Source organism: Girardinichthys multiradiatus, chromosome 8 (genome assembly GCF_021462225.1).
Source record: "Girardinichthys multiradiatus isolate DD_20200921_A chromosome 8, DD_fGirMul_XY1, whole genome shotgun sequence".
Classification (NCBI taxonomy): domain Eukaryota; kingdom Metazoa; phylum Chordata; class Actinopteri; order Cyprinodontiformes; family Goodeidae; genus Girardinichthys; species Girardinichthys multiradiatus.
The window spans coordinates 28,389,752-28,403,087 of record NC_061801.1 but is presented as its reverse complement, the minus strand read 5'-3'; the positions used below and the strand labels follow the sequence as shown (position 1 = coordinate 28,403,087).

General features: G+C 40.3%; 2 protein-coding genes across 3 annotated transcripts in view; both read left to right on the top strand.

The window, feature by feature from the left end:
- Positions 1–2,582, top strand: part of atp2a2b (ATPase sarcoplasmic/endoplasmic reticulum Ca2+ transporting 2b) — a 34,842-nt gene extending 32,260 nt beyond the window's left edge. For both annotated transcript variants that reach the window (XR_007039285.1, XM_047372435.1), the window contains exon 24: positions 1,629–2,582. Coding sequence is in view for 1 of the 2 variants with exons in the window: in XM_047372435.1 (XP_047228391.1) it covers positions 1,629–1,642 (14 nt within the window). In the remaining variant the exon portion in view is untranslated. The remainder of the gene's footprint in view (positions 1–1,628) is intronic.
- A 2,656-nt stretch (positions 2,583–5,238) lies between these two features.
- The window catches only part of bcr (BCR activator of RhoGEF and GTPase), a 114,595-nt gene continuing 106,497 nt past the window's right edge, over positions 5,239–13,336 (top strand). Inside the window, exon 1 of the mRNA XM_047372802.1 lies at positions 5,239–7,674. Within this exon, the coding sequence (XP_047228758.1) occupies positions 6,084–7,674 (1,591 nt within the window). The 5' untranslated portion in view covers positions 5,239–6,083. The remainder of the gene's footprint in view (positions 7,675–13,336) is intronic.

Below are 13,336 nucleotides of genomic sequence, written 5' to 3'. Positions count from 1 at the left end.
TTAAGATCTTTTTCTATAAACATCAATTTTCCACTCCTCCCATTGATTCTCAATTGGATTTAGTTCTAAACTTTGACTGGACCATTCTAACACATTCATATGCTGTGATATAAAACATTCTGTTGTAGCTTTTATGTTTAAGGTTGTCCTGTGGAGAGGATTACACTTTATTTAACTCGGTCCTTTAACTCTTGACAAATATCTTTGTTCCTGTTGAAGAAACGCATCCCAACACCTTGATGCTGCCACCAACATGTTTCATTGTGGGGCTTTACTGTTCAGGTTGATGTGAATGTTAGTTTTCAGCTAAAAATAGCTACTTGCTTGTAGGCTAAAACATTCCTTTTTGGTCTCATCTGACAAGATCACCTTCTTCCATCTTTACTGTGGTTTCCTACATTGTGGCAAATCTTTAAATTTGGGCTTTAATGGCTTCCTTTCATCCACTGGTTTCTTCCTGCCTCCTACGTAAAAGAACAGATTTGTGGAGTGCACTGCTAAAAGCTGTCAACAGATTCTCCCACCATAGCTGTGCATCTCCGCAGTTCATCCAAAGTTATCAAGGGCCTCTGGGCTGCTTCTGATTGGTTGTGGTAGTCATATTTTTTTCCTTTTGTGGATGATGGTTTGAACAGTGTTCCTTGAGATATTAAAAGCTTGGCATACCCAACCCTGCTTCACAGCTTCATCGCTCACCTGTCTGGAGTTTTCCTTGGTCTTCGCAACGTGTTGGAGAACATAAGTCTGAGGTTTTTCTAGTCTTGGTTTTCCAAAAAGTTCCATTTTGTTCTTGTCTGACCTGACTTGTGGTGTTGAACAAACCTCTCTCAGGCGTTCACAGAACAGCTGCATTTACACAGAGATGGATTTTATTTGGTGATTGGGTGACATTTGGAGGTAATCCTGAAAATGTTTAACACCATTTATAGTTTCCCTTCCACCTTAATCATGTTCTGCTTTATTTTAGATGTATAACATAAAATCTAACATAAAATCATGCGTGGGTTCTCACCGGGTACTCCGGCTTCCTCCCACAGTCCAAAGACATGCCTGTTAGGTTAATTGGTCACTCTAAATTGACCGTAGGTGTATGAATGAGTGTGTGCATGGTTGTTTGTGTGTTGCCCTGCGATGGACTGGCGATCTGTCCAGGGTGTACCCTGCCTCTCGCCCATAGACTGCTGGAGATAGGCACCAGCTCCCCCGCGACCCACTATGGAATAAGCAGTAGAAAATGACTGACTGAACATAAAATCTTAAAAAAAAAAAAAAAAAGTACACTGACGTTTGTAATTGTAATGTGATAAAATGTTAAAAGTTCAAGGTGTGTAAGAACTTCCAAGGCCCTGTACATCACTACAGAAACACTACCCTATTGAAGGATTTCAGTATTTTCTCTCATTTAGATGTAATTTAAGCAAAGAGATCTTCATATGTAAACATGCATATGCAAGGAAGTAATCATGCCATCATTCCACCACATTTCACTTTTGTGAACGCCACCGTGTGCTGTACTTTTCACCTCTGACACTTGCTTATATGCATAGTGTACCTGAAATGTTGAATTTAAATTTTCAGCTTCACTCTCTAACAGTGTTTCTTTTCTTTTTTTTTTTTTTTTTTCCTAGGTTGGTTTTCATGAAAGCTTTTGGTAATCCGAGCAGAATAAGAAGTTGGGTATCATCTTACCACTAAGTGTGGGCTCACACGTTTTCACTCACCATGATAACCAGCAGCATTCACACACCCTGGTGAATAGAACATGTTTTCAAAATGTGCAAACTTATCCTGCTAGTTGTCGTCCTCCCCCAATAGCACAACTTCCTGCAGTGAGACATACATGCCTCTGTGTGCAAATATTAATTTAGAACATTAATCCAGCTGTATGTGCAGGGATGTCCTGAGACACCCCTCTCCTGAATCCTCCTTGCATGAAGAACCTCTTCCATGTGTAGCTCGTCAGTCGCATAGATAATTTTGCAGGAAAAATGGGTTTAATGGTCTTAGCTGTACAAAGACGTCCATGCATGCATTTCAGCTGTATGTATGCTATACAAATTTGTATTTATAGATTCTAATGTATAATACTCTAATGACTTATAGAGGGTTTTAAGAAAGATGAAGTTGTAAAATCACTTTTTATTGTAATGTTTTGGGTCATTTGCACAATGCTGGACATGGATACATGATTCATGCTGAAAGTGACTGTGCTTAACTTTAGCTTTTTTTTAAAAATAGTATTTTGTTTTTAATTTATTTTTATCCCATCACTTAATGTGAGAATATCACTCACTCTGCCAGTTAATTTTATGAATTAGCCATTAGCATTTAGGTTAACAGACTCGCTCATTTCTCAGTGAACCTGCAACACAGCTCGTTTGATTTTTCTTATTGCCTTGACATTCCTATAATTATTATGTATCTTTATCAACTGCTGTAAAACTGTGATTTAATGTGAGGGACCCTGTATGGTCTCCTCATTACACCTGGTTGAAAAACAATATTAACCATATGTAAACGTCAATCATTACTGAAGGCTGATAATGATTGTACAGTGGTAAATAAAATAATCTAGTATTTCAGCTGTCGTCTTTTATTTTCATGCTGCCAAACCTATGAAGAGGAATACAGATGGGCAAGGTTAATGTGGCAGCTGTGGTAAAGATGTGCAAAAGGTCTTGAATTCTTTTATTGAGGAAATTGGAAAAATGTAACCCTTAATTTTAGCACATTTATAATCTAGTCAAGAATAAATGTAATGAAATAAAATCACAATTGAATTCTATTTTTGGCCCTACCATCACAAACAGTCAGGACTTTAACTTGACCTCTGTGTTTTGGTTGGTTGAGATGTTGGCTTTTTTTTTGTTTTTTTGCACAAATACCTAATTTAAAATAAATGGTGAATATGTAAGGAAGAAAGCTATACCCATTGTTGCAAATGTTAATGAGATGCTTTGGGGTTGTTTTTCTCCCCAAAGGCCCAGAAAATCCCAGCTAGAGTTCCTGACATAAACTCTTTAAAAGTAAACATCAAATTGCCTCTCACATAACTGAAAACGGGTCATCATTTGGATAAGGATCCAAAACATACCTCCAAATTAACACAAATACTTCACCAGACAAAGTCGACCATTCATGGCAATCTTGAACTTAAATATAACAGAAAACGTTTCAGTGGACCTAAAAAAAAGACGACTTTGGATGATCTATGGAGATTTGAAAGAGTGGAATGATTAAAGAGCTGTCTGTGCTCCATCCCTGTGAAAAGTCAGAGGTGGCCATTGTACCACCTGTGACTTTCCTAAATGTCTCATGGGGATTTTTTTCCCCTCACTAAGAAAATATGCACAAGTAGCAAGTAGGTTTTAGAGTGTTAGATGGTGTTTTTGGGATTAAAAATTAATTTATTTTAAGGCTTTTTATGCATCTGGACCAGCAGGGTTTTTGCTAAATTATATATGACTAAAACAATCTAAATGCAAAAAATACAAGTTTGCAAAATTCAAGTTTGCATGTACAAAGTATAAACCTACAAAAACCATATTAGACAAAATACATAAGCGCTGCTATTACAGTCTGGAAAGGTCTAAAATTCTTCTCATTGACTCTGAGCTGTTAAATGTAGAATTGCAGTTAAGATGGTGCGTTTTATATTAGTGCAAATAATGTGTTTTATCTATTCAATGATAAATACTTAATAGTTCTCAGAAAAACACTTATATGCTGTGTAGTTTAGATTGAAATTACAATAAATGAAAATGATTGAAGTAGCTCTACCATTCAACCATTGTGTTTCATGATCTGTCAAACATACAGATGATAATGAAATTTCCAGAATTTTATAGGTTATCAAAAAAAGTCAAAACTTGAGACTGGAAAAGGTGTGTAATGTCTCAACATAAAGTATGTTGCACAAAATACTAAAGTTATTCCACTGTTACTTTGCACAATTGTTTGTACTGTCTAACATCTCTAAAGTATGGAAGCCTATTTTTTTTTCACAACAATGGAGTCACAAGATGGAACGTCATAATTTGGAGTTTTAAACTTCTAATTGTTATTGACTTAAATATAAAGTCAAGTTAGACTGGTAAATCAACTGTTAAACATCAGTGATTGTTTTTTTTTTATTTTGGAAATATTCAAACTGGTAGGTTTACCTTCTGAGCTAGCCCTGACAATAACTTTAAGGCCAGTCATGGTAAGTTAAGCAAAGACCTTCATGTGGTGGGAAAAGTCTTTATCCCAAAACCATTTCTGCTCCTCATAAAAGTATTAAAGATATTATTAGTAGTATTAGTATTATGCAATTTGAAGTCATCATTTGCACTTATAGTCAGAATTCTGAGACTAAAAGTAATTTTGATTTTCAAAGCCATAGTTTTTAGATCCAAAGTCATAATTTTGACTTAAGTCAGAATTTCAGGTGAAGGTTCCCTGAAATGGCCTTTTTTAATGGAATGGTATATAATAATGAACATATACATGTAAATATCACAAATTAGAGCTAGGTGGCTAATTTTTTCTACTCACATAAGTCCAAGATTCAAAATGATAATTTTCATTTTACAAATCACAATTCTAAGATTCAGTCACACATTTTTAATTTCAAAGTTGTAATTGTGTTTTAGAGCCATACGTCTGGGATGCACTGTCGTAATTTTGACTTTTTAAATTGAACAGAATCTCAAAATGACTAAAAGTTCTTATATGGGATTTAAAACTGATAATTAGAACATACCAAGTGCCGTTTTGTGGCAGAAAAGTGCTTCAACACTAAAGACTCTCAAGTGAAGCAGAAACGGTGTTGGGGGGGGGTTTCCCCCACCAGGGGGCACTGTTGAGTAAACCTTCCAGCAGCGTCACCAGGGTTAATCGCACTCACTCAGTAGGTAAATCTACAGCTATCTAAAATTAACCCAGAGGTAGCAAAATGTATTAATACAAATAAAAAATTCAGAATGACCCTGGGAATACCGAGATTACGAGGAGCCACGTGTTTAACAGTTGATTTACAGATTGATGTTGACATTGGGGCGTCAGTGAAAAATAAAAAAACAAGCCTTTACTGGTAAATTCACAGATCTAAGCAACATCTCGGAAAATAACCCTGAAAATTTAGCAGTAAATTAAGAGGCCAGCTTCCATGCTCTGTCTCTTTAACCAGTAGACTCACGGTCCCCCTGGTCCCTCCCATTCTTGCAGCCCCTCTGTGTTACTGGTCGGAGATGGGAGCGCACACAGCAGCAGCAGCAGCACCATCACGTCGGAAGAAACGGGATGAATCTACGGAAGGGGACATGAAAACCAACGATACCAAGCAGGTGCGCTGGGGAAGATATGGGATAAGAAGATCAAGATTTTTAATGACGCTTTACCCAGTCGCTTGTATCAGTAAATAAACCCCAACTATTGTGGCCTCTCGCCTTTTTTTTTTGCGCTTTTTTCTACCCATTTTCCCTCTACACTGCTGGCACAAAGGCGGTTATTATAAGGAGAAGCTGCACCTGGGATTACAGTCATTGCGCAAGAGTGAGCGGATCTGTTACATCTAAAACGATGGAATAAGAAACAGTGACAGTAAGGAAAAGGAGCAGCATTAAATCACTTTCTTCTTTTTTTGCCCAGTATATCCCCCCGACACCCCCATCCATCACCCAGCGAAGACATACTGTCATTGTCTCGAAGCGTATTCTATACAATTTTTTAAACGTTGTTTTTGCTGGAATAATGCACAAGAAACACTATTATTTCTATAGATTTTTAGTCCCCTTTTATTCATTGCCAGTTTTTTCTCTGAATGAGCAGCCGGTTTCTCTTGTTCAGGATGCGACTGCGCAACCTTTGGCGAGTACCAGCAATTAGGCTGTGTGTTTGTGCCCGGGTTTCCTAAAAGCCTGCAACAAACAGTGCCCCGTTTTTATTGGACGTGGCCATTGTTGTCTGTTAAAAGAAAGAAAGAAAAAAAACAACTGTGGCGTATTGGACTCAGAGGGGTCAAACGGTGCGCCCTTGGCATCACACCAACCCCCGCCTGAGTGTGAACCAGGGTCGGTCACAGAAAATAATTTAAGCACAATATGGTGGAGCCCGTTGGTTTCATAGAGGCTTGGAAGGCACAGTTCCCTGATTCAGAACCCCCCAAGATGGAGTTGCGGTCCATTGGAGGTATTGAGCAGGAGTTGGAGAAGTGCAAAGCGTCCATCAGACGCCTGGAACAGGAGGTGAACAAGGAACGCTTCCGCATGATCTACTTGCAAACCCTCCTGGCCAAAGAGAGGAAGAGCTATGACAAACAGCGATGGGGTTTTAGGAAGACTCCACTGAATGAAGGGGTAGACCCTGCAGCCACTCAGGGTGCAGAGTCGCCATCTCAGCAGCCCCACATGCAGGAGACTGGTGGAGTTGGAGGTGCTGGAGGATACGCTGTTGTGGATAGGAGTCGTTTTCAGCAACTTGGAGATGCTATGGGCAGGTCCAAACCTAGGCCCCCACCAGCCAGGAAGTCTGCTTCCCATGGAGATGGCCTGGAGTCAGCATTTGACTCACCCCAACAAGCTGAGTCTACTTCCTGCGACAACCTCGATGGCCTCTCACCATCTAAGCAGAGGGGTGGTGTGGCCCTGTCCCCCCGCAGGCCCACCCTTCCACCCCCAGACAAGGAGCTGCCTTCTGACCCCAAAGACAAGCTGGGGATGGGACTTGGTGTGGCAGCTCTCAGGTCCAACTTTGAGAGAATTAAACGGGCCAACTCTCACTGTGCTGGAGATGTAGGTAAGGGTCAGGAAAAGCAGCTGCCGCCACCGCCACCCCCATTCTACACCAACATGGAGTTCCATCACGAGAGAGGTTTGGTCAGGGTCAACGACCGCGATGTGTCGGATAAAATCAGCTCCCTGGGTACTCAGGCCATGCAGATGGAGCGAAAGAGGTCTCTCCACTCACTCCCAGGCAATCTGGCAACAGTGGCAGGTGAGCTCCGTGCCAGGCCGGTGTATAGAGGACGTTCTACTGAGAGCACCTGTGGCTATGATGCAGAATACGAAGACGGGGAGCCCAACCAGCGACATTCAGGGAGGGCCAATGGAGGTAAACCTCCTCCTCCTCCTTGGCAACCATCTGAGTTCCAAGCCTACTCCAGTGTTTACGTTGGTGGAGTAATGATGGGTGAAGGTGGCAGTGGAGATGGACGTGGAGGCAGCAGTGGGGTCACAATGAGAGACCACAGTGGAGGTGATGATCACCTCCTGACCTGGCCACGCCGCTCCTACTCCCCAGGTAGCTTCGAGGATGCTGGGGGAGGTGGCGGCTACACGCCAGACTGCAGCTCCAACGAGAACCTGACATCCAGTGAGGAGGACTTTTCCTCAGGCCAGTCTAGCCACGTCTCACCAAGTCCCACCACAGCCTTCCGTCGACCCTTCAGAGAAAAGAGCCGCTCGCCTTCCCAAAATTCCCAGAACTCCCAGAACTCCTATGATAGCAGCAGCCCTCCCACGCCGCAGTCTCAGAAGCGTCACCACAGGCAGCAGGGAGGCCATGTGGTCATGTCTGAGGCCACTATTGTGAGTGTTCGTAAGACAGGTCAAATCTGGCCGCCTGCTGCCCACCATGACCTGATGCCCCACATGCGAACATCCCATGACAACACTTTTCATGGAGACCACCTAGGTAAGTGAAGACGGCTATCTCTAATCTTTGTAATGATGAAGTTAGCCATGCTTAAACAGTCTTGGCATTAGTTGTTCTGAGTGTAATATATATTTCCTCTTAAAACCACATGTTAGATAAATGCACAAGTGATTGATAATGAAAGCTGGACTGGTTGTGCATGCAGTCAAATATGCCAAAATATGTGTCCTTTGGATGGCCTTGCGTGGGAACCAAACAAAAGATCCACCTCTGCTCATTCTTGGCATGTCAGTCGGGTTGGTGAACAATGAATGTGGTCAGTCTGGGTCAAAACTATAAGTCTAGCTTTTTTCAGGCGACTCCTCTGGCTCCTTCACAGGTGTATTTCTGCCTCTCTTTCCCTTTTCCCTTTCTAAAAAAGAGACATAAAAGGGACTGTTTCCTGAACCACAAACTGAATATCTTCACTGACATTTACAGTTGAAACCGGTGTTTCAATAAACTTTATAAAAAGACACATGGCTTTTTTTTCACTGCCTGACATTATATCAGACTAAACGTTCCCTGTTTTAGGTCAGTTAGGATTACTTTTTACATGGACTGAGATTTCCACTCCTGTGGATTTAAGCCACGCCAAACACACTGTTGTCTTGTGTGACGTCATGGGAAAATCAATGGATATCAGCTGCGATATCAGGAGTAGAACTGCGGCTTTCAAAAGTCTAGTTTATCCCTGGGTATAATTTTCAGATGCCTGAAGTTGCCACATTTATCTTTTCAAAGTATAAACAGCGTGGCATTGCCCAGCCCTCATACGGTTCAGAAACTAAAGATAGGTTCCCAGTTGGTGTGAAATGTGCGTATCAACCCCAGAACAAAGGCAATGACCTCGTGATGATCCTAGCCAAAGCTGGAAAAAGAGTGTCATTGTCCACAGTGCAACAAGTCCTGTCACAACATGGGATGAAAGACCAGAGAGAAAGAAGCCATTACTCCAAGAGAAACATAAAATCCCAGATTACAGTTTGTGAATGCACTCAGGGACAAATAATGTTTTGGAGACATATCTTGTGGTCTGATTAAATTAACCTTAAGCATAGAGCCTAATTAGTTATGAAGAGAGCTGACAAACCCGACTCAATTACACCAGTTCTGTCAGGAGGAAGGGGCTAAAATTCTAGAAAAGTATTGAGAAACGTGTAGGACACCAAAAATGTTTGATCCAAATCGTACAGTTTAAAAGGCAAATACATGTAATATATGTAAACTTCTGGATTTTAAGAAATTAATAATAAAAACTTGAAAAAGTTTTAACTATTCTGGTATTCCGCTAATAGAAATAATTGTAGTAATACTAACTGAACTAAGACAGGAAAAGTTTAGTGTGGTTTAAATCCAGACAGTGAGGGAATAAAAAGGTTGTCTTTTTGTATATTGTATGTAGAAATCTGGTTTTAGTGCCTTTATCTCTCCAAACAATGATCTGCCTACTGCCAGTTACTAACTTACAGCTTTTTGAACTGCACAGCTAGAAGGATGTGGTGCCTAAGGGCAAAGTCATGGACTATCTTGGTAACTGCGCTACCAGGACTTACAGTTTACTGTAATTTGCTCAGAAAGTTTCCATTGTACAAGCTGCGCCAGGTCATAAGAGCTGAAAGCAAACACTGCTCGGGTGGCTCAAATATTTGGTATAATTTTAAAACTAGGAATGTTGTTTACTAAGGTGCGGTTAGTAGAAGCCATCCACGTTTTGGTGTGTTTGCTCTGAATGGGATTTGGCTGTGGAAGTGAGTATTTTGAGTAGCTGTTCTATTGTAAGAGTTTTAGACTGGTTTCCCTGTTTGACCAAACAGGGAACACATACCTGCACCCAGGGTAAGCTACAATAAAGGAAAGCACTGGAAGTAAAGATTGTCCTAAGCTGCTAGTTCACTTCACAAAGTTGTTGCAAGCACCATGAATGCCTTTTGCGCAGCACAGGATGCAGTTCTCGACATGTTACTGTAACTCTTAATAGCATTAACATCTGCAGCCCACTTTTGCTCACAGGTCTCACTGCATCTATAATTCACATATCTAAAAAGAATCATAAACCCTGGTGGAATAAAGCTAAAATGCTTTTCCAAACAGGATGCGATTGTCAAAGTACCGCTGTTGTACTGAAAGTGAAAAGCATCTTGCATCATTTCAATTAAAAGGTAAATCCCATTAATATTTTAGCATGATAGCAAAAGTCATTACGCTCTAAACACGAATTAGGATTGTGTGAAGGTAGTTGCAAACCCGGAAACTCTGTCTCTAGCAAATGGCTGGCTAATACTCCGGCTGCTGTGTTTAGGATTATCACAGCACTATCTGCCCTCTTTGTTTGAACATATTTTCCACAACGATGAGCCCGGTGGGACGATTGACAAGCTGAAAGGCAGGGATGGGGATGAATTTTGGGAGGGAAAGCAGGAGGAAGAGGGGAAGTGTTGCAGACTGTGATGCATTTAGTGGGATAATCAGGAATTTGAGCTCAAGAAGTAAAAATATTTAGACACCCTGCAGAATGGTTGTGTTTTCTGCTCGGGTTAAGCTGACGCAAGACGTAGCAAAGTGGATAACCACTAAAGGTGCTGCATCATTTGGTGCCATGCTGATGTGTATGTTTATTTTTTCTGATTGTTGATAGTACAGGAAAAAGGATGAAAACGGCATATGTTTTGTGGGGAGCGGATGATGCTGATAAAGAGTGGAATAGTGCTGTAAGGAAGACTGAGGGAGGCAGAGTGTGAGGCAAAGCTGTCGTTTCGCGCTTCAGCGGTCCGGGATGCGGGGTGCAGTAGAAAGGCGCAGATGGGAAGAACCCTCCTGTTGTGTAACAGAAACACACACAGGCTCATGCACACACAAGGTTACACATTTTTGATGTTTACTTTCATACCTTTCAGACTACTCTGGCTTCAGAGGAAGGTGTACACGTGGAGGGTGTGATCCTCTGTAAGATCACTTTAGACTGTCCATCTTCCCATTTCCTAATCCCCTTTTTGGGGATGAAACCATCTACAAGTACATCTTTTACATTGAAACAAAGTTATTTGAAATTTGTTCAGTCAGCATAAATTATGACGTAGTATTAGGGTCTGTTGGAGGGGACAGAAGTTAAGATTTGTTGCTTAACCGTTTCAAGATTTAGGTCAAAATGATGACAAAAAAAGTAAAGATGATGAGGTACAAAGTGATCAGAAAGTTTTGGGTATAAAGTGCTGCATGGTGGTGCGCCTTCATACATGTCTGATCTTCTTTGGCCTTATGTCACTGCTATGACCTTAAGGTTGACAGATCAGGGCTTGTTATCTGTCCCTAAATGAAGGCTAAAAACTAAAGCTGAGGAGTCTTTGCAAGGCTAAAATGACTAAAGACTCAGCAGTGTACAGGATATTTTATTATTTTTTACAGATATGCCCAGTGGTGGAAGACCTAAAGAAATATAGACTAACCAGTACTAAATTTAGCAATAGATCTAAAGTTAACATCCTCATTGAGCAGATTATTGAGTCTGTTCTGCTGCCTTCCTCTTTGCAAATAATGTAGATTCCGACTAGGGTAATGTTTTCAAAATAATTAGTGGTGTTATCTTCACTTGGCTCTTGTCTGCTGATTCACAATATAACTCTGGTTGCCAAGCAATAGGAGTAGCTGCTTTTATGAGGGTACTTTTTGTTACCAGACAGATGTCCAAAAACCCACTTTCATCTTTTTTAACGAGCAGTAAAGTTGAAGGATTTTTCCCTTTCCTTAATTTTTTCTTATACAGCTGACAGACTGCTCACTCCTTCAAGTGGGGGAGGTGGGTGGGCTATCCTCGCCCCAATCTCGCATTTTATGAAAATTCTGTTGACATCGCATAATTGTGTGATTGGATGCAGTTATGAAGTATGAGCTGAAGAAAAGGGCTTGGTATCCGTAAGGTCCCCTTTGCAGATTAAATCTGATTATACCATCAGTGTCATAATCTGTTTTTAAGTGCATTCCTAATTTGATTTTTATTATTTATTCAATTCTAAGACACTAAATTGTGAGTTTTTTGTTTCTCTCAGGAGACTGTGCTCTGTGTGTATAAATGTTTCTGTCCTAAAAAACATGATTCAACATTTCCATTTCTGTCAGAGCACAGGGAGGAGGCAAAATAGGCAAAAGAAAGCTTTGCAGTCAGTCTGGTGTGGCACAATGACCCCTTTTCACACGGTCGGGGGAGTGACTGTGGCTGTTAAAAAGATTCGTTCAGTATTTGCAGTTGAGTGAACTTAGAAGTAAGAGTAGACACACAGTAGCTATAGGCTCAAAGTTAGGCTTGGAGAAGGAAAATGAAGATGGGAGGAGAAGGAGATTAGATGGAGTTAGAGGATGGCCCTTTCTTACCAGATGGTGTTTAGTTCAGCTTCTTGGGCTGGTGCAACCAGCTAATACAATTATACCAACTCAAAATTGTTCCTTTGACATTATACCAGAAGGCAGGAATAGTAAAAGTAGAACTGTTAGCAAGCTTTTTGCTCATGAAAAATATTAATCTTTTCACATTCATGTGTAGATAAATTATCTTTTATCTTTGTGTTGCCTCCTCACACCGTGATATTTTACGGAAGTCATTTATCGTTTTGGTTCTGAATTACTGACAGAACCCACCACAAAATGCACACTGATTACAACATGTTTTTAAATGTTCTTTTCATCTCATATTGGCGATTAATGTGGTTAGCTTTACTAGGATTCTAAAAACATAAGTCCTCGTGTGTATTCTGTAGAGAATGTAGATCCTTACCGTAACTTACTGTAGATTCCCAAACCTATAACAAATCTGAAAGCTCAAAGGATAAAACACAGCGACAATGCTATACATATTCAGCCTTCCTGTTTTCTGCCAGAAGTCTTTCTCTCTCTCTCACTTTGTCAGACCCTGAGTGAACCACATTCAGGCTACGGTGATAAATATGAAGATTCTTGCATTTCTGATTTCATTTTTAAGCCCCCCGGTGATACTAATAATGGTTAACTTTGAGTCTTCTACTCAGTAACAACTCATACACTGAGGAGTGTTGGCCAGGGCTGATCAGGCTGAAAATCATCTCATTCCAGTTAATGTAGTATTTAGCATAGACCAAGGCATGCAGTTCAAATTTGTCAGGTCATTTTTTATGTTTTTTTAGTGTGAGTGTCCTTTATTCACAGGAATCAAATAGGAAATGGGTGGAAAAAGAAAGTAGGAGAAGCAAAACCATGGCAAAAATTGAATTGGGTATCAAACCCAGGAGGGCTGCGTCATGTACAGCATCATGTTGTTTCCTTATTTGTGAAAAATAAAAATAACAAGCAATAATAAAACCAGGTAAGGGTTTGGTACACATATGGCAGGGATGTTATTAAAACTTCCAGAAAAATGTAAAAATTTCAGTCTGGCAAAGGGAAATATTGAACTGCTAATTTTATACGAAACCTGGTAATTGGATAAAGTATGACAGTATGACTTTATTTTATTCAGAACAAACTTAAAAACTCAAAAACTGCATTTTGGCACCTAAAGCTAAACCATATATTGACTGGAAGTTTAATTGTGTTCCTGACAACATGACCCATCAATTAAAGGAATGCAGCAAATTTAAAATAAATAGAGTTGTATTTAGATTTTGCCTTATTTTTAGGTTTGTTTTTATAATGT